This window comes from Oncorhynchus gorbuscha, linkage group LG04 (assembly GCF_021184085.1).
Source record: "Oncorhynchus gorbuscha isolate QuinsamMale2020 ecotype Even-year linkage group LG04, OgorEven_v1.0, whole genome shotgun sequence".
Classification (NCBI taxonomy): Eukaryota; Metazoa; Chordata; class Actinopteri; order Salmoniformes; family Salmonidae; genus Oncorhynchus; species Oncorhynchus gorbuscha.
In genome coordinates, this window is record NC_060176.1 from 19,656,234 (window position 1) to 19,681,658 (window position 25,425).

The 25,425-nt window shown below is 43.6% G+C and overlaps 3 protein-coding genes across 12 annotated transcripts in view; 2 read left to right on the top strand and 1 right to left on the bottom strand.

Moving 5' to 3' along the window:
* Positions 1 to 2,836, top strand: part of LOC124033806 (SH2 domain-containing adapter protein F-like) — a 126,669-nt gene extending 123,833 nt beyond the window's left edge. For all 5 annotated transcript variants that reach the window (XM_046346142.1, XM_046346145.1, XM_046346144.1 and 2 more), the window contains one exon: positions 979 to 2,836. In XM_046346142.1, the coding sequence (XP_046202098.1) occupies positions 979 to 1,165 (187 nt within the window). In that variant the 3' untranslated portion in view covers positions 1,166 to 2,836. The remainder of the gene's footprint in view (positions 1 to 978) is intronic.
* A 10,613-nt stretch (positions 2,837 to 13,449) lies between these two features.
* LOC124033807 (ubiquitin-like protein 7) lies at positions 13,450 to 17,345 on the bottom strand. Of its 3 annotated transcripts, none has more exons than XM_046346149.1 (11): positions 17,263 to 17,345; positions 16,770 to 16,950; positions 16,545 to 16,664; positions 16,334 to 16,416; positions 15,325 to 15,409; positions 15,166 to 15,223; positions 14,916 to 15,049; positions 14,625 to 14,674; positions 14,366 to 14,542; positions 14,132 to 14,251; positions 13,450 to 13,847 (listed from the first exon to the last, which is right to left on the bottom strand). In XM_046346149.1, the coding sequence occupies exons 2-11, from the start codon at positions 16,939 to 16,941 to the stop codon at positions 13,707 to 13,709; spliced, it is 1,140 nt and encodes a 379-aa protein (XP_046202105.1). In that variant the 5' UTR covers positions 16,942 to 16,950; positions 17,263 to 17,345; the 3' UTR covers positions 13,450 to 13,706. The 3 variants fall into 3 exon arrangements, with proteins under 3 accessions (XP_046202105.1, XP_046202103.1, XP_046202104.1); XM_046346147.1 differs by having other exon boundaries at positions 14,132 to 14,254; XM_046346148.1 differs by having other exon boundaries at positions 14,132 to 14,254; positions 16,770 to 16,971; positions 17,263 to 17,322.
* Positions 17,346 to 19,353: 2,008 nt separating this feature from the next.
* The window catches only part of LOC124033808 (CD276 antigen-like), an 80,598-nt gene continuing 74,526 nt past the window's right edge, over positions 19,354 to 25,425 (top strand). For 2 of the 4 annotated variants that reach the window (XM_046346151.1, XM_046346152.1), the window contains exon 1: positions 19,354 to 19,399. In XM_046346151.1, coding sequence (XP_046202107.1) covers positions 19,384 to 19,399 — 16 coding nt within the window. In that variant the 5' untranslated portion in view covers positions 19,354 to 19,383. The other 2 variants (XM_046346150.1, XM_046346153.1) reach the window with 2 other exon arrangements.

Here is a 25,425-nt window from a genome sequence, read left to right on the forward strand (position 1 = left end):
TGCACACACACTCGCAGAGACAGAATGGATAAGAAAACATATTTCCATATTTGAATGCCACTCCCCTCTTATGGGAACAGGAAGTCATTGCAGTCCATCACTGTCTGGCCTTTATTCCACTGTTTTTTAAATTTCTGTTGACAGGAGAGGTGACATCTGCTCTGCTAAATATTGTATATTTTTCCTAATTGTGTAAATCCTCCGGGTGAGCTGATTCTGCAGTATCTTTGGCATTGCACAATGCAAACAGAAAAAAAAACTTTCTCTGGGACCATGAGTCTGTGTTTAAAAAAAAAGAAAGAAAAAAAAAGAAAAAAAAAGTTTTCTGATAAATGGTCTCCTGAGGACTTTTCTGCTACCCCCTCTCCCCCTCGACCTCACCATCTACCTCTTCTTCTCTCTCTCCCTTTTCCCCCTCTTCCTCTCTCTCTTTCTCCCCTCTACCTCATCATGTCCCTCTTTCTCTCGCTCTCCTTTCTCTCGCTCTCCTTTCTCTCTCTCTCCTTTCTCTCTCTCTCTCTCTCTCTCTCTCTCTCTCTCTCTCTCTCTCTCTCTCTCTCTCTCTCTCTCTCTCTCTCTCTCTCTCTCTCTCTCTCTCTTCTGTCTAGTGCAGCATAATGGGTTTTATACAGCCACATTTCTCATTAAGACAAGGCTCCAGAGCAGGAGATTACTTAAGAGCTGTAAAGCACACAGATCCAAGGCTCCGGCTCAGCCCTAGAAATACCGAAGGGAGCACAGCCCAGGGAGCTTTTCATTTGCTCTGCATTTATTAACTGGTGTAGCCTAAGTGATTCTTCCTGGCTGCTCATTAGACTTGTAGCACTCTCTACTTACTGTACGTATGAGCACGCAGTATGTGACCTGGGTTCTAAACCAGCCCTACTGTACTATATCGGCTGGGAATGATCTGTACCGATGGGAGATAAAGCATTCATCGTTTTTAGAGCTGAAATAATGTTTTCTCTCTCCTTCTAGGAGCAGCCAGGGCTTCATGCACATGAAGCTGTCGAGGACGAAGGAGAACAAGTACATCCTGGGTCAGAACAGCTGTCCCTTCGACAGTGTCCCTGAGATCATCCACTTCTACTCCAGCCGCAAGCTGCCCATCAAGGGGGCCGAGCACATGTCCCTGCTCTACCCCGTGGCCATCAGGACACTATAGTGACACGTCCTTCCCCAAAGGTCACACAGGGGTCAGGGGTCAGATGCCCTCTCCTGCCACCTCCCATGGGAAACCCTGTCACTCTGCCTTTCTCCTTCTGTATGATTGGTCTGAAGGACAGAGTTCAAGTTGGCGGAGGAGGCAGGGATGATGATGATGATGATGATAACACAGCTCACCTGTCATCACCCACCTGATCCCAGACCAGCTATTAACTTTTTGTTTGTACTTGCTACAACATTATCATTGCATCATTGACTGACACATTATCTGCTGACGAGCATTGTTTCACTGATCCCACAGCTGCTTCCTCAACAGTACCACTCTGTACCAATCTCCTCCACACAAGACCTGTTCATATTGGATTTGGCTCCATGTTATGCTGAAAGTGTTTATTTAGTGAGGGAAAGCTAAAGATTGTAATGTCCTTTATAAAGGAAGTGGGGAAGGCACATTAATGTATTGGAGTTTGGTTATATATGGGCACTCTACAGTGGCCGGCAAACTCAATAAACCTGCCCTGTGTGAATACTTTCCCCATCAGTGCAACAACAGTTTAGTTTTTAAGTGCTGTAAGGTCTACAGACTGACATCTGTCTCTGTCTAATCCCGGGACTGTAATTTCTTATATCCTTCACCACGGGTGACCCATTGGTAGGACAGTCTAAGTTCAGCTCTGGTTTGACAGTCAGCAGACTGATAGATGGATAACTATGTTACACAGCAGTAGCACCATTGGCTAAATGAGCCAGAGATGGGTGCCTAGTCTCAAAATGGGCTAAATTACCTTCCCAATCTGCCATCATCTTTGTATGGGTAGAATGGAATATGCCTGCATTGTCTACCTCAGAAAATCAATTTCATTCGTGAATCTGCAGATCAATAGGTACAATGGGATTGCAGATATTGATCCAACCCCCACCATGCAACTCCGATTCCCAACAAATTGCATCTATGGTTTAAGAATATGTTTTTGCATAAACCAGTCAATCAGATAATGTTTTTGTTTGTTTTTTTAAAAACAACATTTTACAGATCAGCATTTGTATGTATAGTCACTATGAAATTGTGTGATGTCCGTAACAAATGTTTGGTTAAATGCCTTATAATGCATGGGTTGAATCAGTCGGATTAGATCCGCTGATTTCTAGAGTTCTGCTTCTTTCAACGATTGTTCTGTGACTGTAATTTATTCTGGGGTAATTCTTCTTATTGCAGATGTGTTACTCCTCTCTGTGAAGGCCTGCCTCGTGGCATCCAGCCCTCACTATTCTCTGCCATGTGATCGTGTTTGGCCAGAGCTTGAACACCCCGGACCTGGTCTCATATACTGTGGTGCTTCGCTTTGTGTTTTAGTCAGTTCTGCTTCATGTGTCCAACTGCCTCTGTGGCCTGACTCTGACTCTGAGACACTGATGAGTGATGGTGTCTCGTGACCAATGGGATTGTCCAGCCTCACATAAAGACTGTCTGTAGAAGCCCCATGGACCAATCGGAGGATTCCATTTTCCTGGATGAGCTCAGACCTCCAGTCTGTCATAACCCATCTATTTGTTGGAATTATTTAATACACACCTTGACTTCTCCCCTGAACTAGAGGGAGTGACGTGTCCTTTAAAATCTAAATGTTAATAAGGAGAGTGCTGAAGCATGCTATGCAATCCCATAGCCAGTGGGTGGCATCATTGCAGATGTGGAAATCAAAGGCTGTCCTCCAATTGGCATTTCCAGGGAATTATATGAGTATTTGCTGGAGGTGAATTGATTCTGTTGGTAAGATAAGGGAACGAGTCGAGTAGGGTTGCATACAGCAGCAATGGTTCCCAAACTTTTTTGGTTACTGTACCACCAACTGGACTGTACTCTGCCCGGAGTACACCTGAAGTACCCCCTCATGTGCATTTTACAAGTAGGCCTATGGTCTCATGAGTCTTCTCAAGGTACCCCCTGTGGATAGACCAAGTACCCTCCAGGGGTCCTAGTACCCATGGTTGTGAACCACTGGCATACAGTATATGGCAGGTTTAAGAGTTTGTCAATGTCATGATTAGATTATTCCACACCTTCATGAGGTAACTGATGTTGACGGAGAGGGCCATTGTATGTAATGGAGGGAAATTCTGCTCACATTTGATTAATTAAATAAATATATCAGTACCAGTCAAAAGTTTGGACACACCTACTCATTCAAGTGTTTTTCTTTATTTTTTAAAACTATTTTCTACATTGTAGAATAATAGTGAAGACATCAACTATGAAATAACACATATAGAATTATGTAGTAACCAAAACAGTGTTAAACAAATCAAAATATATTTGAGATTCTTCAAAGTAGCCACCCTTTGCCTTGACAGCTTTGCACACTCTTGGCATTCTCTCAACCAGCTTCATGAGGAATGCTTTTTCAACAGTCTTGAAGGAGTTACCACATATGCTGAGCACTTGTTGGATGCTTTTCCTTCACTTTGTGGTCCAATTCATCCCAAACCATCTCAATTGGGCTGAGGTCGGGTGATTCAGCACTCCATCACTCTCCTTCTTGGTCACAGCCTGGAGGCGTGTTTTAGGTCATTGTCCTGTTGAATAACAAATTATTGTCCCACTAAGTGCAAACCAGATGACGTATCGCTGCAGAATGTTGTGGTAGACATGCTTGTTAATTGTGCCTTGAATTCTAAATAAATCACAGACAGGGTCACCAGCAAAGCACCCCCACACCATCACACATCCTCCTCCATACTTCACGGTGGGAATCACAAATGTGGAGATCATCCATTCACCTACTCTGGGTCTCTCAAAGAGACAGCTGCTGGAACCAAAAGTCTCAAATTTGGACTCATCAGACCAAAGGACAGATTTCTACCGGTCTAATGTCCATTGCTCGTGTTTCTTGGCCCAAGCAAGTCTATTCTTCTTATTGGTGTCCTTTAGTAGTGGTTACTTTGCAGCAATTCGAACATGAGGGCCTGATTCACACAGTCTCCTCTGAACAGTTGATGTTGAGTTGTCTGTTACTTGAACTCTGTGAAGCATTTATTTGGGCTGCAATCTGACGTGCAGTTAACTCTAATGAATTTATCCTCTGCAGCAGAGGTAACTCTGGTCTTTCATTCCAGTGGCGGTCCTCATGAGAACCAGTTTCATCATACCGCTTGATGGTTGTTGCGACTGCACTTGAAGAAACTTTCAAAGTTCTTGAAAAGTTCTGCATTGACTGACCTTCATGCCTTAAAGTAATAATGGACTGTCATTTCTCTTTGCTTATTTGAGATCTTTCTTGCCATAATATGGACTTTAATATGGACCCTATTTGGTGAAAGACTATCTTCTGTATACCCACCCTACCTTGTCACAACACAACTGATTGGCTCAAACGCATTAAGAAGGAAAGAAATTCCACAAATGAACTTTTAACAAGGCACACCTATTAATTTAAATGCATTCCAGGTGACTACTTCATGAAGCTGGTTGAGAGAATGCCAAGCATATGCAAAGCTGTCATTAAGGCAAAGGGTGGCTATTTGAAGAATCTCAAATATAAAATATATTTGGATTTGTTTAACACTTTTTTTGGTTACTACATGATTCCATATGTGTTATTTCATAGTTTTGATGTCTTCACTATTATTCTACAATGTAGAAAATAGTAAAAATAAAGAAAAATCCTTGAATGGTGTGTTCAAACTTTTGACTGGTACTGTGTGTGTGTGTGTGTGTGTGTGTGTGTGTGTGTGTGTGTGTGTGTGTGTGTGTGTGTGTGTGTGTGTGTGTGTGTGTGTGTGTGTGTGTGTGTGTGTGTGTGTGTGTGTGTGTGTGTGTGTGTGTGTGTGTGTGTGTGTGTGTGTGTGTGTGTGTGTGTGTATGTATGTATATATAACACATATAACACATATACACAGTCGTGGCCAAAAGTTTTGAGAATGACAAATATTAATTTTCACAAAGTCTGCTGCCTCAGTTTGTATGATGGCAATTTGCATATACTCCAGAATGTTATGAAGAGTGATCAGATGAATTGCAATTAATTGCAAAGTCCCTATTTGCCATGCAAATGAACTGAACCCCCCCCCCCCCAAAAAAAAATTCTGCTGCATTTCTGCAGAAGGCTTCAGGGCACCCAAGAAAGTCCAGCAAGCGGCAGGACTGTCTCCTAAAGTTGATTCAGCTGCGGGATCGGGGCACCACCAGTACAGAGCTTGCTCAGGAATGGCAGCAGGCAGTTGTGAGTGCATCTGCACGCACAGTGAGGTGAAGACTTTTGGAGGATGGCCTGGTGTCAAGAAGGGCAGCAAAGAAGCCGCTTCTCTCAAGGAAAAACATCAGGGACAGACTGATATTCTGCAAAAGGTACAGGGATTGGACTGCTGAGGACTGGGGTAAAGTCATTTTCTCTGATGAATCCCCTTTCCGATTGTTTGGGGCACCCGGAAAAAAGCTTGTCCGGAGAAGACAAGGTGAACACTACCATCAGTCCTGTGTCATGCCAACAGTGAACCATCCTCAGACCATTCATGTGTGGGGTTACTTCTCAGCCAAGGGAGTGGGCTCACTCACAATTTTGCCTAAGAACACAGCCATGAATAAAGAATGGTACCAACACATCCTCCGAGAGCAACTTCTCCCAACCATCCTGGAACAGTTTGGTGACGAACAATGCCTTTTCCAGCATGATGGAGCACCTTGCCATAAGGCAAAAGTGATAATGAAGTGGCTCGGGGAACAAAACATCGATATTTTGGGTCCATGGCCAGGAAACTAGTTAATCACATTGAGAACTTGTGGTCAATCCTCAAGATGCGGGTGGACAAACAAAAACCCACAATTTCTGACAAACTCCAAGCATTGATTATGCAAGAATGGGCTGCGTTCAGTCAGAACGTGGCCCAGAAGTGAATTGACAGCATGCCAGGGCAGATTGCAGAGGTCTTTAAAAATAAGGGTCAACACTGCAAATATTGACTCTTTGCATCAACTTCATGTAAGTATCAATAAAGGTCTGACACTTATGAAATGCTTGTAATTATACTTCAGTATTCCATAGTAACATCTGACAAAAATATCTAGACACTGAAGAAGCAAACTTTTTGGAAAGTTGTATTTGTGTCATTCTCAAAACTTTTGGCCACGTGTGTGTATGTGTATATTCAGACCCCTTTGTTAAAAATGGTTATGTTACAGCCTTATTCTAAAATGTTATTAATAAATTATTTAATCCAATCTACACACAATGCCCCATAATGACAAAGTGAAAATATTTTTAATTTTTGCACTTTTATAAAAAATTAAAACAGACCTTATGTATATACGTTTTCAGACCCTTTGCTATGAGATTCGAAATTGAGCTCGGGTGCAGCCTGTTTCCATTGATCATCGTTGATGTTTCAACACCTTGATTGGAGTGTATTTGTGGTAAATTAAATTGTTTGGACATGATTTGGCAAGGCACACACGGGTCTATGTAAGGTCCCATAGTTGACAGTGTATGTCAGAGCAAACACCAAGCCATGAGGTTGAAGGAATTGTCCATGGAGCTATGAAACAGGATTGTGTCAAGGCACAGATCTGGGGAAGGATACCAAAACAATTATGTAGTGTTGAAGGTCCCCAAGAACAGTGGCCTCCATAATTCTTAAATGGAACAAGTTTGGAACCACCAAGACTCTTCCTAGAGCTGGCCGCCCAGCCAAACTGAGCAATCGGGGGAGAAGAGCCTTGGTCAGGGAGGTGACCAAGAACCCGATGGTCACTCTGAAAGAGCTCCAGAGTTCATCTGTGGAGATGGGAGAACCTTACAGAAGGACAACCATCTACACAGTACTCCACCAATCAGGCCTTTATGGTAGAGTGGCCAGACTGAAGCCACTCCTCAGTAAAAGGCACATGACAGCCCGTTTGGAGTTTGCCAAAAGGCACCTAATGACTCCCAAGATTCTTTGGTCTGATAAACGCAAGATTGAACTCTTTGGCGAAGACTCACACAGCCAAGACAACGCAGGAGTGGCTTCGGGACAAGTCTCTGAATGTCCTTGAGTGGCCCAGCCAGAGTCCGGACTTGAACCCGATCAAACATCTCTGGAGAGACCTGAAAATAGCTGTGCAGCGATGCCCCCCATCCAACCTAACAGAGCTTGAGAGGATCTTCATAAAAAAATGGGAGAAACTCCCCAAACACAGGTGTACCAAGCTTGTAGTCTCATACCCAAGAAGACTCAAGACTGTATTCTCTGCCAAGGTTCTTCAACAAAGTTCTGAGTGTCACGTCAGAATACTTATGAAAATATCACATTTACATGTTTTTTTCATTTGCAAAAATGTCTAAATTTGTTTTTGCTTTGTCGTTATGGGGTATTGTGTGTAGATTTGATGAGGGGAAAAAACGATTTAATCCCGTTTAGAATAAGGCTGTAATGTAACAAAATTTTGAAAAAGTCAAGGGGTCTAAATACTTTCCAAATGCACTATATGTCTTAATGTTCCTGTGTGGCAGAGATGAAACATAAAGAAGAGGAGGATCTTTATTCAGGGCTGCTGACAGATGCATGTTACTGTAGGCAAGGTCCCACGTACGTTGTCCACGCAGCACGGAGGAAGTCCCCTCGCCTGACTCGGAGGGAGGATGGGAGGTGATTCTGGAAGGCAGAGAAGGAGCTTTGTCTCAATCAGCAGACTCACTCTTCATATTCTGTCTCTCTGGGAACCTGGAATAGTCCTTCTCACCCTCAGAGAGGTGTGTGTGTGTTGCCATCAGCCATCGACTTACTCGGTGTCTCTCTAGCCACTCTGAGGTCAAGTGGTTTTAATGCTTTTGTGTAAATTTTCTTCCCGTGTATGTATTCACTACTATAACATATCTGTACAGTCCCTCATTGCCAAATGTATATACTGAATGTATTGTATGGGGACATAGAGGCATCATGTTTTCAACCTAAATAAAGTAGAGTTTGAGTCCAAACCGTTAGTCTTTTGGCTCTTTCTTGATGCTGCGACAAACATGTCACAAAAGAAAGTTGCATCCAAACGGTATTTTGTAAATAACTCAAAACCGTTGTGGTTACCAGTTACCATGGTAAAGGTCTATTCAATGGTAAGTGCCATAGATCCTCTCTCCGTTGGTTGAGTCAAGGACTGGGTATTGCAAGAATAGTAAAAGAGGATGAAGTCACTGCCGTCAACCTAGTAGTGACTGGTCATCTGCTCCACCACACGATCCCAACCCAGTTCTCACTGCACACCGGCCGGCCGTGATATTATAGTGATATCCTCTAATCAAATGGCTACCCAGACTATTTTCACCTCCCCCCTCTTTTACACTGCTGATACTCCATGTTATCATCTATGTCTAGCCACTTTAATAACTACCTACATGTACACTCTCATTCAAAAGATTTGGGTCACTTAGAAATTTTATTTTTGTTTTGTCCATTAAAATTACATCAAATTGATCAGAAATACAGTGTAGACATTGTTAATGTTGTAATTTACTATTGCAGCTGGAAACGGCTGATTTTTAATGGAATTTCTACATAGGCGTTCAGAGGCCCATTATCAGCACCCATCACTCCTGTGTTCCAATGGCACGTTGTGTTAGGTTAATCCAAGTTTATCATTTTAAAAGGCTAATTGATAATTAGAAAACACTTTTGCAATTATGTTAGCACAACTGAAAACTGTTGTTCTGATCAAAGAAACAATAAAACTGGCCTTCTTTAGACTTGTTGAGTATCTGGAGCATTTGTAGGTTCGATTATAAGCTCAAAATGGTCAGAAATAAAGAACTTTCTTCTGAAACTCGTCAGTCTATTCTTGTTCTCAGAAATGAAGGCTATTCCATGCGAGAAATTGCCAAGAAACTGAAGATCTCGTACAACACTGTGTATTACTCCCTTCACAGAACAGCGCAAACTGTCTCTAACCAGAATAGAAAGAGGAGTGTGAGGCCCCGGTGCACAACTGAGCAAGAGGACAAGTACATTAGAGTGTCTAGTTTGAGAAACAGACGCCTCACAAGTCCTCAACTGGCAGCTTCATTAAATGGTACCCGCAAAATATCAGTCAACGTCAACAGTGAAGAGGTGACTCCGGGATGCTGGCCTTCCATGCAGAGTTCATCTGTCCAGTGTCTGTGTTCTTTTGCCCATCTTAATCTTTTCTTTTTATTTGCCAGTCTGAGATATGGCCTTTCTAAGTGACCCCAAACTTTTGAATGGTAGTGTACGTATTACCTCAACTAACCGGTGTCCCCGCACATTGACTCTGTACCGGTACCCCCCTGTGTATAGTCTCCACATTGACTTTGTACCGGTACCCCCCTGTATATAGTCTCCACATTGACTCTGTACCGGTACCCCCTGTATATAGTCTCCACATTGACTCTGTACCGGTACCCCCCTGTATATAGTCTCCACATTGACTCTGTACCGGTACCCCCTGTGTATAGTCTCCACATTGACTCTGTACCGGTACCCCCTGTATATAGTCTCCACATTGACTCTGTACCGGTACCCCCTGTATATAGTCTCCACATTGACTCTGTACCGGTACCCCCTGTATATAGTCTCCACATTGACTCTGTACCGGTACCCCCTGTATATAGTCTCCACATTGACTCTGTACCGGTACCCCCCTGTGTATAGTCTCCACATTGACTCTGTACCGGTACCCCCCTGTATATAGTCCCACTATTGTTATTTTACTGCTTTTCTTTCATTATTTGTTACTTTTATTTATTATTCTAAACCCATATTTAAAAAAAAACTGCATTGTTTGTTAGGGGCTCGTAAGTAAGCATTTCACTGTATGGTCTACACCTGTTGTATTCAGCGCATGTGACTGATGAATTGATTTAATTAACCCAAGATCTGTACAGAGGAAATGTATTAATTGCGATGAATGCCAAACACGGTCTGAGTCGGTCTCTAGCATCTTTCTTCGAGAGCATACGTAATTCATGTATTAATAAACAACTACAGGAGAGCTCTGAGAGACAGAGAACAGCGGTTGAGATTACAGAGAACACACCCTGGGCTTTGATGGTGATGGTGCTAGAGAATCCTTCATTTAAACACAAGCACACAGCGTGGCTTTAACAAGCAGACCAGACAGCCTGGGGATTCGGGCCACGTGGCTTTGATGCTCTACTGTTGGAGAACACAGGCCCATATGTGTCTGTCTGAATGCTCAGTGTTTCTGCTCCTGAAAGAGAAGCAGTGTTTTAGTTAGCATGCTCCTCTCCCCAGCTCTCCTCCTGTTGCCTTCTGTTAGTAGGCGATGCTAGATCAATGTGTAAACATCCTTTCAGAGCCTCACAATGGAGCCAAGCTGGCCTATAAAGTCTGCAGTGTTTTCTATTACACACAGCTTGTATGAAGAGACAGAGGACAGACAGATGGATGTTACCACCGACAACCAAAAGCATTAAGGAGAAGGCAGGGAATGTGTGATCCACCTCTTTCGTGAAAGTGTGGAGAAACATTTTCCACGCAAAGTTGACATAACTGCAATGAACTAGTTTGTTGATGCTTGAACAGAAGTGTGTTCATATACTCTCCTGAGAATCCATCCAAGGTGATTTAGGGTATTGCTGTTTTGTTTAGATGAACGTCTAAATCTTATTCAGACACTCCTCTCGTTCTCTACCACACAGCAGCTTCATGGTGGTCCTTCCAGCTGCTCTGGAGAGATGTGTCATTTCTAACCTTTCTCCCACTGCTGCGATATCACCCTCTCCCAGGGATTAGACACCCACCAAGGGTTAAAACACCCACCAAGGGTTAAAACACCTGAGAGGAAATGCATCAAAGTGTCCTTTGGTGGACAAAAGAGCATCCACAGGCCTGAAAGACATGGTTTGAAAGCAACAATGAACGCATTCATTCCACAGACGGATAGAGAAAATGGCCCTTGTCCATCACCAACTCATTTCATATTCAGCCCAGTCATGCCTGACAGAAAGCAAGCTCAGGTAAACAGACTTGATGCTAATAACACATGAACTGCATCATTTAAAAAGACAAAAACAAAATGGGGAGACAATAAAGCAACTCACCTCCAATTCCCTTCTGACACGTGTGAGGAGGTGACCCGAAGTGAAACCTGTTATTATTCTGCAGTCTCTGGCAGTTAGATTAATTTAGCTTTTACTCTGCTTTAAATGGTCTATTATGGCTGCAGAGTTTCCCACTGTGTAGTCATAGAGTATAATTAAGTAGGACTGTCCTAATCCATCCCTGAATCTACAGGTCAATGTTGTGTTGGACAATGTGGATAGTTCTGTCTGCTGCAGAGCAAAGCCACTATACTCAGAGACTGGTGGCTGGGTTTTTCTATGTGATTTATTGTCGTCCTTTTTGAATTACAGCTTCTTCCAACCAACTATGTTGTCGTAACAGTGGTTTAGATGAAAGAGAGCTGGAGCAGAGTGGTGCAGAGCTTGGAGCTGCTGTACTCATGAAAGGTAATTTTCTTCTCAGGGTCATGTGAACCCGCACTGAACCTGGGTTGAGTCGCTGTGTCTGCAGTCTGCATATAGTCAGGCATTCACAGAGCAGCAGAATACATGAGAAAAGAGGAGCTATAATGACCTAAGACTCTGGGGGACAGGGGTAATGGGGAGAGAAAGGATGGGAGGGAGGAATGACTGTCCTCCCCTATTTCCCTGCATTTATTCTGTCCCTCTACAGTTTGTCAAACATTAGTGACTCTACTGATTAAGTGCAGTTTCCTACCCAGCCAAGACATTGCCTTCATCCACAAATAACACCCTATTTGCACCCTCATCCCCCCTAGGTCCCACACAAGCCTGTCTGCATGGACAGATGTGGGAGAGAGGTCACTATACAGCCACAGGTACAAACTGAACAGATCTGTCTGGACAGCACCTTCTTCCACCTCCATTTTGATGTCAAGCAGCCCAGGGGGCAGATGGGGAAGGCGTTTCATCGTCTTTGCATTGTCCTCCGAGTGGAGAAAAAAAGAGAAAGAATGTTTGTAACCTAAATGTAGTGCAATGACAGCAATATGTGAAGATGTGCAATGTGATTACATGTCCCCATCTGAATCAGATAAATGCATCTCCATGGCAACTTCCCTGGATGTTGTGACGGTATATTGTTGGAGGTTTGAGGATGTGATGCTTGCTGCAGTTAAGAGGATAGGTCTGACACGGCAACGACCAGCAGAATAAACGGTTTCTGTTTAATAATCACAATACCTCTACCATTACTGTAATGCTTTTAATGTGATCTATCAAACAAAGAACAGCAATATATTGTCTAAGCCTACAGTAAATCAATTCCTATGGTGCATCATTATTTACTTAAATTAGCTTGATAGGTAAATCAAATGTTGTATTAACCAATTGAAGACTCGACATAATTTGAAGTAGTTCTGAAGAGTCCAGGGAGAGACCTCACTTTTGAAACTCTGTAGGAGATATTCAGAGGGAAATCTCCAGCAGGTGTGCATGGCATGTAAAATGGTAATTGGGACGGGAAAGACACAAAGCACTGTTTGGATGCTGCGCTCATGAAAGGGCCGTTCACTGATTGAGCAGCCGCATGCACCAAGACGCAGTTCTAAAACTAAGCAGGGCAATTACTGAAGATTGAGAATGGTAGGGTGAGGGGGCACACAATTTGTCATCTTCTTCCACAGCACCCCAATGGGAGACAATGAGACAAACCAGTTCACAAAATGGGTCTGGTCGTTTAAAGAGCAACCCCATTTGAATAAAGAGCAAGCCCATTTGCTTGTAGAGACCATGTTCTGCTCAGACACAATAATATCCTTCTACAGTACAATGTTTGCATGATGTCAGCTGTTAATAAGAGTAAAAATGTAATAAATCTTATAAATGTTGGATGAGCTTAGAATTATATAAAACCACAAAAGTCAAATAGTAGTATTTGTATTATGTGTTTATTGATCTGGCAGACCAACTGAAACAGTTTCAGAATCAGTTCAAACATTAGCTAGCCATATTTGTCAAATTTCTACCCCTTATTTCTCTATTGAATGGAATTTTAAAGGAACTATGGTAAGTGGTTATACATTGCCACCTAGTGTACAACTGTATGAATTACAGTTAGACTCAAGGGGTAGTCTCAACACTTTCTTCCAATGCATATTTTATAGCAGATCTGAGTCAATGTTAGTGTCTGAAACAAAACAAAGATTTCTGGTAGAACACAGCCCTCTGATTATGTATGTATTCACACAGCGATGAGATTAAAGCCTTCAGGGGCTAACACCAACCCTCCTTTAAATGAGTCAGTCAGATTCAGGGGTAGATAAGGTACATGTTTATCTTTATTACAAGTCCAAAACAAAAATAAGAAATGTTTTGCCAGCCATGTAAAGGTTGTTACATTTAGGCTGTGTATGAAAGGGTAGAGGAGTAGTAATGAGGTCTTCATGTCTGAGGCATTGTGTCCATATAAGTGTCCACATCACAACCTAATGGCAGAATGACCAGAGTCATCAGCTTGGGTCTGTGTAGAGACGTTTCCCCCTGCACTCTCCTCTCTCAGGGCCCTGGCTTGGCTCAGAGTCTTGGCCCTCCAGCGAAGATGAGCTCCAGAGCTGACTGGATGTCCCCGTCTGTAGCCTGCAACGCCCGTAACATCAGCTCCTCATCCTGGATCCCCATGTCTCTTAGCTGCTGCAGCTGGGACTGCCAACGCCCCTATAAGACAGTAGAACAAAGCTAGCCTTAAAACTACTGGCAAACAGACAGCCAGAGACATTGAGGTTTAGGCTGTCATTACTCCAGCTAGAGAGAGACCAAATAGAAACGCAGCGAGTGCCATTGCTCCAGGCATTATGATTAACAGCACAGCTTCTATCCACAGTGTTGTCCTTTAAAGGTCGAGACCTGTGGATCTGGTCTGTCCTCGCGGATCCTGTAGCAAAGTGAGAGGAGAGGGAAAGGAGAGAATAAAGGAGAGGGGGAAAGGAGAAGAGACTGACCTGCAGAGAGGACATGCCGGACATGCTGGAGGCCTGTAGAGCCTGCTGCAGTGCCTGGCTGAAAAGGTCATTGCTGACAGGAGTCCCTGCTGGCATGGGAGGCACTCCAGATGAGGGGTCCTGCTGCAACACAGAACAAAGGGCACGCAGCTAGAAGCGAAAGTGTCTGCTCTGTGTCACTGGTAGAGGAGTGTGTTTGTATGTGTTGAGGGAGGATTATGGGCCATTCTTTACCTGAGCCCCTGCAGTGGGAGTAACAGCACTGCTCTCAGGAGTACTGGCCAGGGCCAGGGCAGTGGCCAGCTCACTCTGTGTTATGGGTCGAGGGCCTGTAGCTCCACTATGGCCAAGGGACACAGGCCGCATTCCTGCTGGGCCCCCGGTTCGGTTGGATGGGCCTGCTGGATTTCCCTAGTTACACACATAGCAATGGTGTTAGCTATACTCCATCTATATTTACATTTTAAATCTCAATCCAGCTAGATTGACTCACCGATTGGAAATCTTCATCGTCATCAGACATGCCCTCAAACATAAAACCTCCTGCAGACAAGACAAAGAAAATGTCATACATGTTCCAGTATTTGTGATGGTGAATGACAGACTGATGTGGCCATTACTGTGTCGTGTTCAGTAGGGACTAAACATTTTGAAAAAGGATGAAACAAATAGGTGCTACCTTGTCCAATAAGATCAGAGATTTTTGTCTCCCGTTGCAAACCATTTTTTTCACGGTCTGCCCTATTGAACACGACCCTGTAGTGTCCACCAGTGTGATACTCACCTGGCATGTCACTGTAGGAGCTGGAGGAGACATTGCGGGAGGAGCCGGCGCTGGACTGAGCAGGCATGCTGCCAGCCACTGAGTGGAGGACCAGGATGATGGCATTGACCAAGGCTGGGTGAGAACTGATCAACCTGCAAGGCAAAACATTTATTACTTTGTATTATCCCTAATGTTACAAATCCACAGTACTCATTCACAACATGGTATGACAAAGTCATCCTACAGTATATGGAACAAAAGCACTTACACATCCAGCATGTTCGGGTCTGTGAATTGCACAAATAGATCTTTGTCTTGAAGCACTCCTGCAAGATTCAGAAGAATAGCATTGTAAGACATAACCTCCTTGGTGACATGGTTAGGATGATGTCATGCATGGACAGATGCAGAGCTAATCAGTACTCACCTAGCGCTACCGGGTCAGATCTCAGCCCTGGCGTGGCCACAATGATCTGATCTAGAGACTCCTTATTAGTCAGCATCTTAAACACCTGGGGAAGCAAATGACGTTATATACAGTGGGGTCCGAAATTATTGACACCCTTGATAAAGAAGAGCAATAATGACCGTATAAAGTAAATCATTCAAATACTGAGCTATATTGTATGCTAAATAAAAAAATGGTGAAATTATATTGTTTTATACTAATATAATTGCCTAGATAAATATATTCTTATTTAACAAGTAACAATCATGAATAATGATGAGATGATTACGGGTAATCCTGAATGAATTGTGAATAGTTATGAGTGAGAAAGTTACAGAAGATCTTACCCCCAAGACATGTTAACCTCCACTGTTATTGGTAATGGTGAAGGTTAGCATGTCCTGGGGGTATGATCTTTGACCCTCTGTAACTTTCTCACTCATAACTATTCACAATTCATTCAGGATTATCTGTAATCCTGTCTGGTGAGTATGCAGACCATGAAACATGTCTGGTGAGTATGCAGGCCATGAAAGAACTGGGACATTTTCAACTTTCAGGAATTGTGTACAGATCCTTGCGACATGGGGCAGAGCATTATGTCGGATTGGGTTGTGTGACAACTGCACATTTTAGAGTGGCCATTTATTGTCCCCAGCACAAGGTGCACCTGTGTAATGATCGTGCTGTTTAATCAGCTTCTTGACATGCCACATCTGTCAGGTGGATGGATTATCTTGGCAAAGGAGAAATGCTCACTAACAGGGATGTAAACAAATTTGTTCACAACATTTGAGGAATAAGCTTTTTGTGCATATGGAACATTTCTGGGATCTTTTATTTCAGCTCATGAAACCAACACTTTTCATGTTGTGTTTATATTTTTGTTCAGTGTATTTTATAAATTCATTATTGCTCATCTTTATCAAGGTTGTCGATCGTTTTGGACCTGACATTTTCATTCGCAACACCATAACAATGTTATTACCGAATCTCTGTAGGTGGAGTTGGAGTGGAGGGCTGCCTGCAGCACACGGAACTCCCTGGCTGCAGTCGTCCTGTTCACTGGCTCTACAGACAAAGGGAGAAAGACAGGAGAGATAAATGAATATGGTTCTTTATAGAAGTAACCTTATACATGAAAATGTCTAGTGACATGGCGCTTCTAAGAGGGTTAGAGTTAGTCTGCCAAAACCCACCTGGATTGATTTCTGGTTCAGGCCAGGTCCTTTTGAGGATGTGCAGGGTGGATCCAGGCTGGATCCCACAGGAGTCTAAAGTCAGGTCGTCCTTCAACTTGCGACCACAGTGTACCAGCTCTGACATATGAAAAAAAAAAAAACTTTTAGACACAAATCATAAATACAGTACAGAAATTAGCTAAGTTAGTTGACATGTGAGTTGTTCACTTATGCAATGCAAACCTATGAGTTCGGGGTCCGGTAGGGAATCAGGAAGCTGTGCTGCAACGAGCTGTTTCAGAGTAGAGACTCGGTACCCGCCGGGAGACACGTCTCCAGGCATCGTCTCAGGGAAGTGGAAGGTGGATTTGGGCTGATCCACCAGCTTCAATGACAGGTGCCACTCCGACATCATGAGTTGTTGCTAGACAGGAACAACGACAATCTACATTGGTAACATAGTGAAGTCAGCACCACATTCACGAATCTAAAACTAGCTAAAGTTTGGATAAGTAATGTCTAATCTTCTGATATGCACAGCTAACGTTAGCTATTAGCCATTAAGCTAGCTATCGCTTCTATAATGCCACTAACATTAGGCATGAACATTTTTAGCAAGTAAAGACCGTTTGGATGAAGTTTTCAAAAATAACGTTCGTATGGCATCGACTAAAACGTATAAAATCCACGAATGGATTTACATGAAACTCATTGCAAAATTGTACTGCAGACTCACGATTTGCTTTGTTGACACGATCTGCTTCCGTGTTATTCACGTGGTCCACAATCACGCTGACCAAGGCGGAAGTAATGGAATATACATGATGGCAACAATGTATTTTTTATTTTATGGAACCTTTATTTAACTAGGCAAGTCAGTTAAGATTCTTATTGACAAATTCTTATTTACAATGACGGCCTCCTGCGGGGACGGGCCTGGGATTTAAAATAAAAAAATGAATACAATATAAATATAGGACAAAACACACATCACAACAAGAGAGACAACACAACACTACATAAAGAGAGACCTATGACAACAACATAGCAAGGCAGCAACACATGACAACACAGCATGGTAGCAACACAACATAACAACAACATGGTAGCAACCCAACATGGTAGCAGCACAAAACACAACATAACAACAACATGGTAGCAACCCAACATGGTAGCAGCACAAAACATGGTACACACATTATTGGGAAGAGACAATAGCACAAAGGGCAAGAAGGTAGAGATAACAATACATCACACAAAGCAGCCACAACTGTCAACTGAACATGATTGAATGAAGAGATTGAGATAAAACCGCCTAGTTTGAGTGTTTGTCGCAGCTCGTTTGTTGTTGCAGCTTGTTTGTTGCAGAGCGACCCAGGGATGTGTGGGAACCTTTAACAGAATGTGACTGGCAGAACGGGTGTTGTGTGTGGTGGATGAAGGCTACAGCAGATATCTCAGATATGGGGGAGTGAGGCCTAAGAGGACTTTTATAAATAAGCATCAAACAGTGTGTCTTGTGACAGATACACAGAGATGACCAGATTACAGAGGAGTATAGAGTGCAGTGATGTGTCCCATAAGGAGCATTGATGGCAAATCTGATGGCGAATGTATAATTTATCTGCTATCACGGTCCTTTCTGAAGCAAAATGCAACAACTGCAATGTAGATGTAGCAATTCTAACTTACTATACATTTTCTACAGCAATTTCAAGACCCTCCACACCCCTTGTTGCACATTAGGTCAGTTATTGGGCCGCAAAGCCTACTTTCCAAGTTTTCTATGCCATTATCAAATTATTTCAACCCTCAAACTTCCAACATATTTTACATGATTATTACCAGCTGGAGTAATTTTTCCCCCAAGATTAAACATAAAAACGGAACGATTTTTAGGCTTTTATCAAAACATAATTTGAAGTAAAAATGTTCCTTGTTGTTGTTAGGAAATAACAATTAAATGTGATATTGAAAACGAAAGTAACCATTTGTAAGGTGATGGACTCCAAGGTCTTGTCAGGAGGGTGTGAAGCATCAGGAGTCAGACAGGATTCAGATGTAAGATTGTGTTATTCATTTAGGCGCAGAAGGGTTCATTATTTGCATCCAGCATAATTTCTCACACAGCTGAGATCAGCAGAGCCCATCAAATCAAAATCAAATCATATCACATTTAATTGGTCACATACACATATTTAGCTGATTTTATTGCGGGTGTAGCGAAATAACATCCTTTGAAGCGATAGTGTCTAATGTGTTCATGGAGTATCAAAACGTAATAATAACAGAGGAGCTGTTGAGGAGAAAAGCAGGAAACCTTAATGTCTCACAATACCAAGATTACTTTTCCTGCTGAATGCATTGGTTCAGGATGTTCTTTCCAACACAGCTATCCAGCCTACATGTCTGGGACAAAGATGGAATATTCTTGCAGTGTAAAACCAGCTCTCTTTGTTGTAGTGACATTTATTGAAAATGGCAACAATGTCATCGAGTTCATACAACACTATTGCCTATCCAGTATGTTATTTTCATCAAAGCATATGACCCTTCACCAGACAAAAATGTGTAATCAAGGTATCACACGTATTATTATTAGCCTTAGTATATTCAAAACGATATAATTGTGTATGAAGAATTTTAGATGTACAAAATATTATAGAATATGAAAATTGACGAACACCACAGGTGTTTAATATACTGTATGCTTGGGTTAAATAAAGGTTAAATAATACAACATTTAAATAAAGGGTTAACATTACCCAGTGGTGGGGGTCGGGGGGCAAACACTTTTGTCTTACGCGTGACATCATACTGGACAAAGCACCGTATGGGAGTGGTTTCTTAGAATCGAATGAATCCTGCTGAATGTAAGGTTTTTCAATTCCTGTAGCCGAACTATTACTTTGTCAAGTCAAAAGGGTTTAAGGGAACACTATTAGCGATTATTTTGTCTAACAAATCACTGCCGCTTGATGGTTGGTGATTCATAAGTTGCGTTCCCCTAACATGGTAAGTTTTCACACGATTTTTTTATTTACATTAGTCAGAGAAAATTAAGTGAAACGTGGTGTAGTAACCATGTAATAACGCGTCGTTTCGATTTTCTGTTGATTTTGAGAATGAGCCACGAACATTTCGTTGTGCTTGCAGCTGTAAGCAACAGCTGGAGTGAATGAAGCAGAAACGCAGCATGATTGGATATATGGCTACTACTGTATCTTATTCGAACAAAATACAATAGACTCGTTTAAGAAACTCATTAACAATTAATACACTGTTAAGTAACTTTGATTTAAGTCTCAGTAAGTTAATGTCCCAATGGCGGTTTTGTATATCACATTTTACCAAAGCACTTACCTAGATCTCTACTTAAATGAAACAGACAAATTCAGGTAGATTTATCCCCCGTTCGTTCTGCTTGCTTCCATTATGAGTACACCTCTCATCACCCGCACACACAGTTCACTTTCATAGCAGCCACATACAAACATCATCATTACTTTTCTCATTGTATAATTCCTTCTCGCATCTACCCACTTTCCTCATCTCATCTTTTCCCTTTGCTTGTGGACCTCCGTGCACAACACAACAGCTGTCTGTGACCAGGCAATAAAACCTTTCCAAGCCAAACCATAACCGCTACACACAGCCTACTTCGTTGTCACCATATTAGCTAACATCATAGTCAACATAGCTACTAGTAAACCCGCTACAATCTTGCAGTACATTGTACAGTCAGCAAATTTAGCAGTTGCACCAGCGTGCCCTGGTGGTAATAAATGATCAAAACCGAAAGCATACCTTGACTTGGAAGAGTTCCAGTGTTGGATAGCCATAGCTAGCTAGGTAACATAAATACCATTGCTCTGTTAGAGCCAGGTGTTTGAGTAGGCTAAATTAGCTAGCTGCATTAGCTAGCTAAGTAAGTGAAAGTGAAGGTCAAAAAATACAACGAAATATAGGTATCTCTCTCTGATGCTCTTTCTTAATTTTTGAAGAAATTAATTTGGTCAAAACTGTTCAACTATTGTCTTTATTGCTCTCTTTGAGTCAACTACTCACCACATTTTTTTCACTGCACTGCTAGCTAGCGGTAGCTTATGATTTCAGTACTAGATTCATTTTCTGATCCTTTGATTGAGTAGACAACAGGTCAGTTCATGCTGCAAGAGCTCTGATAGGTTGAAGGACATCCTCCGCAAGTTGTCATAATAACTGTACTAGAGGTCGACCAATTATGATTTCTCAACGCCGATTCCGATACCGATTATTGGAGGACCAAAAAAGACGATTCCGATTAATCGGACGATTTCTATTTATTTATTTGTAATAATGACAATTACAACAATACTGAATGAACACTTATTTTAACTCAATATAATACATCAATAAAAATCAATTTAGCCTCAAATAAATAATGAAACATGTTCAATTTGAATAATGCAAAAACATAGTGTTAGAGAAGAAAGTAAAAGTGCAATATGTGCCATGTAAAAAAGCTAACGTTTACATTCCTTGCTCAGAACATGAGAACATATGAAAGCTGGTGGTTTCTTTTAACATGAGACTTCAATATTCCAAAGTAAGAGGTTTTAGGTTGTAGTTATAGTATTTGTAGGACTATTTCTGTCTATACCATTTGTATTTCATATACCTTTGACTATTGGATGTTCTTATAGGCACTTTAGTATTGCCAGTGTAACAGTATAGCTTCCATCCCTCTCCTTGCCCCTACCTGGGCTCGAACCAGGAACACATCGATAACAGCCACCCTCGAAGCAGCGTAACCCATCGCTCCACAAAAGCCGCGATGTCATGTTTTGTCTTATATTGTCTTGTCATTTTGCTTTTCCCTCTGTTCGTTTTCCCCCTGCTGGTCTTTTTAGGTTCGTTCCCCTTTTTCTCTCTCCCTTCCTCTCTCTCTTCTCTCTATCGTTCCGTTCCTGCTCCCAGCTGTTCCTATTCCCCTAATCAATCATTTAGTCTTCCCACACCTGTTCCCTATCTTTTTCCCTGATTAGAGTCCCTATTTCTCCCCTTGTTTTCCGTTTCTGCCCTGTCGGATCCTTGTCTATTGTTCACCGTGCTGTGTCTGTGTATCGCCCTGTCGTGTCGTGTTTCCCTCAGATGCTGCGTGGTGAGCAGGTGTCTGAGTCTGCTACGTTCAAGTGCCTTCCCGAGGCAACCTGCAGTTCATGATCGAGTCTCCAGTCTGTTCTCGTCATTACGAGTGGAATTGTGCTTTATGATTGTATATTTACTTTACTGGATTAAAGACTCTGTTTTCGCCAAGTCGCTTTTGGGTCCTCATTCACCTGCATAACAGAAGGATCCGACCAAAGAATGGACCCAGCGACTACAGACGCTCGTAACACTGCCGTCGAGATCCAAGGAGCCATGCTCGGCAGACACGAGCAGGAATTGTCTGCTGCTCGCCATGCCGTGGAGAACCTGGTCGCTCAGGTTTCCGACCTCTCTGGACAGTTCCAGAGTCTTCGTCTCGTGCCACCTGTTACTTCCTGGCCTGCCGAGCCTCCGGAACCTAGGGTTAATAACCCACCTTGCTACTCCGGGCAGCCCACGGAGTGCCGCTCCTTTCTCACCCAGTGTGATATTGTGTTCTCTCTCCAACCCAACACATACTCTAGAGAGAGAGCTCGGGTTGCTTACGTCATTTCACTCCTTACTGGCCGGGCTCGAGAGTGGGGCACAGCTATCTGGGAGGCAAGGGCTGATTGCTCTAACAATTACCAGAACTTTAAAGAGGAGATGATTCGGGTTTTTGACCGTTCAGTTTTTGGTAGGGAGGCTTCTAGGGCCCTGGCTTCCCTATGCCAAGGTGATCGATCCATAACGGATTACTCTATTGAGTTTCGCACTCTTGCTGCCTCTAGTGAGTGGAACGAGCCGGCGCTGCTCGCTCGTTTTCTGGAGGGACTCCACGCAGTGGTTAAAGATGAGATTCTCTCCCGGGAGGTTCCTTCAAGTGTGGACTCTTTGATTGCTCTCGCCATCCGCATAGAACGACGGGTAGATCTTCGTCACCAGGCTCGTGGTAGAGAGCTCGCGTCAACGGTGTTTCCCTGCTCCGCATCGCAACCATCTCCCTCCTCTGGCTCAGAGACTGAGCCCATGCAGCTGGGAGGTATTCGCATCTCGACTAAGGAGAGGGAACGGAGGATCACCAACCGCCTGTGCCTCTATTGCGGATTTGATGGACATTTTGTCAATTCATGTCCAGTAAAGCCAGAGCTCATCAGTAAGCGGAGGGCTACTGGTGAGCGCTACTACTCAGGTCTCTCCATCTAGATCCTGTACTACTTTGTCGGTCCATCTACGCTGGACCGGTTCGGGTGCTACATGCAGTGCCTTGATAGACTCTGGGGCTGAGGGTTGTTTCATGGACGAAGCATGGGCTCGGAAACATGACATTCCTTTCAGAGAGTTAGACAAGCCTACGCCCATGTTCGCCTTAGATGGTAGTCATCTTCCCAGTATCAGATTTGAGACACTACCTTTAACCCTCACAGTATCTGGTAACCACAGTGAGACTATTTCTTTTTTGATTTTTCGTTCACCTTTTACACCTGTTGTTTTGGGTCATCCCTGGCTAGTATGTCATAATCCTTCTATTAATTGGTCTAGTAATTCTATCCTATCCTGGAACGTTTCTTGTCATGTGAAGTGTTTAATGTCTGCCATCCCTCCCGTTTCTTCTGTCCCCACTTCTCAGGAGGAACCTGGCGATTTGACAGGAGTGCCGGAGGAATATCATGATCTGCGCACGGTCTTCAGTCGGTCCCGAGCCAACTCCCTTCCTCCTCCTCAATACTATGATTGTAGTATTGATCTCCTTCCGGGGACCACTCCTCCTCGGGGTAGACTATACTCTCTGTCGGCTCCCGAACGTAAGGCTCTCGAGGATTATTTGTCTGTGTCTCTTGACGCCGGTACCATAGTGCCTTCTTCCTCTCCGGCCGGGGCGGGGTTTTTTTTTGTTAAGAAGAAGGACGGTACTCTGCGCCCCTGCGTGGATTATCGAGGGCTGAATGACATAACGGTTAAGAATCGTTATCCGTTTCCCCTTATGTCATCAGCCTTCGAGATTCTGCAGGGAGCCAGGTGCTTTACTAAGTTGGACCTTCGTAACGCTTACCATCTCGTGCGCATCAGAGAGGGGGACGAGTGGAAAACGGCGTTTAACACTCCGTTAGGGCATTTTGAGTACCGGGTTCTGCCGTTTGGTCTCGCCAATGCGCCAGCTGTTTTTCAGGCATTAGTTAATGATGTTCTGAGAGACATGCTGAACATCTTTGTTTTTGTCTATCTTGACGATATCCTGATTTTTTTCACCGTCACTCGAGATTCATGTTCAGCACGTTCGACGTGTTCTACAGCGCCTTTTAGAGAATTGTCTCTACGTGAAGGCTGAGAAGTGCTCTTTTCATGTCTCCTCCGTTACTTTTCTCGGTTCCGTTATTTCCGCTGAAGGCATTCAGATGGATTCCGCTAAGGTCCAAGCTGTCAGTGATTGGCCCGTTCCAAGGTCACGTGTCGAGTTGCAGCGCTTTCTAGGTTTCGCTAATTTCTATCGGCGTTTCATTCGTAATTTCGGTCAAGTTGCTGCCCCTCTCACAGCTCTTACTTCTGTCAAGACGTGTTTTAAGTGGTCCGGTTCCGCCCAGGGAGCTTTTGATCTTCTAAAAGAACGTTTTACGTCCGCCCCTATCCTCGTTACTCCTGACGTCACTAGACAATTCATTGTCGAGGTTGACGCTTCAGAGGTAGGCGTGGGAGCCATTCTATCCCAGCGCTTCCAGTCTGACGATAAGGTTCATCCTTGCGCTTATTTTTCTCATCGCCTGTCGCCATCTGAACGCAACTATGATGTGGGTAACCGCGAACTGCTCGCCATCCGCTTAGCCCTAGGCGAATGGCGACAGTGGTTGGAGGGGGCGACCGTTCCTTTGTCGTTTGGACAGACCATAAGAACCTTGAGTACATCCGTTCTGCCAAACGACTTAATGCTCGTCAAGCTCGTTGGGCGTTGTTTTTCGCTCGTTTCGAGTTTGTGATTTCTTACCGTCCGGGTAGCAAGAACACCAAGCCTGATGCCTTATCCCGTCTTTTTAGTTCTTCTGTGGCTTCTACTGATCCCGAGGGGATTCTTCCTTATGGGCGTGTTGTCGGGTTGACAGTCTGGGGAATTGAAAGACAGGTTAAGCAAGCACTCACGCACACTGCGTCGCCGCGCGCTTGTCCTAGTAACCTTCTTTTCGTTCCTGTTTCCACTCGTTTGGCTGTTCTTCAGTGGGCTCACTCTGCCAAGTTAGCTGGTCATCCCGGTGTTCGAGGCACTCTTGCGTCTATTCGCCAGCGCTTTTGGTGGCCGACTCAGGAGCGTGACACGCGCCGTTTCGTGGCTGCTTGTTCGGACTGCGCGCAGACTAAGTCAGGTAACTCTCCTCCTGCCGGTCGTCTCAGACCGCTCCCCATTCCTTCTCGACCATGGTCTCACATCGCCCTAGACTTCATTACCGGTCTGCCTTTGTCTGCGGGGAAGACTGTGATTCTTACGGTTGTCGATAGGTTCTCTAAGGCGGCACATTTCATTCCCCTCGCTAAACTTCCTTCCGCTAAGGAGACGGCACAAATCATCATCGAGAATGTGTTCAGAATTCATGGCCTCCCGTTAGACGCCGTTTCAGACAGAGGCCCGCAATTCACGTCACAGTTTTGGAGGGAGTTCTGTCGTTTGATTGGTGCGTCCGTCAGTCTCTCTTCCGGGTTTCATCCCCAGTCTAACGGTCAAGCAGAGAGGGCCAATCAGACGATTGGTCGCATACTACGCAGCCTTTCTTTCAGAAACCCTGCGTCTTGGGCAGAACAGCTC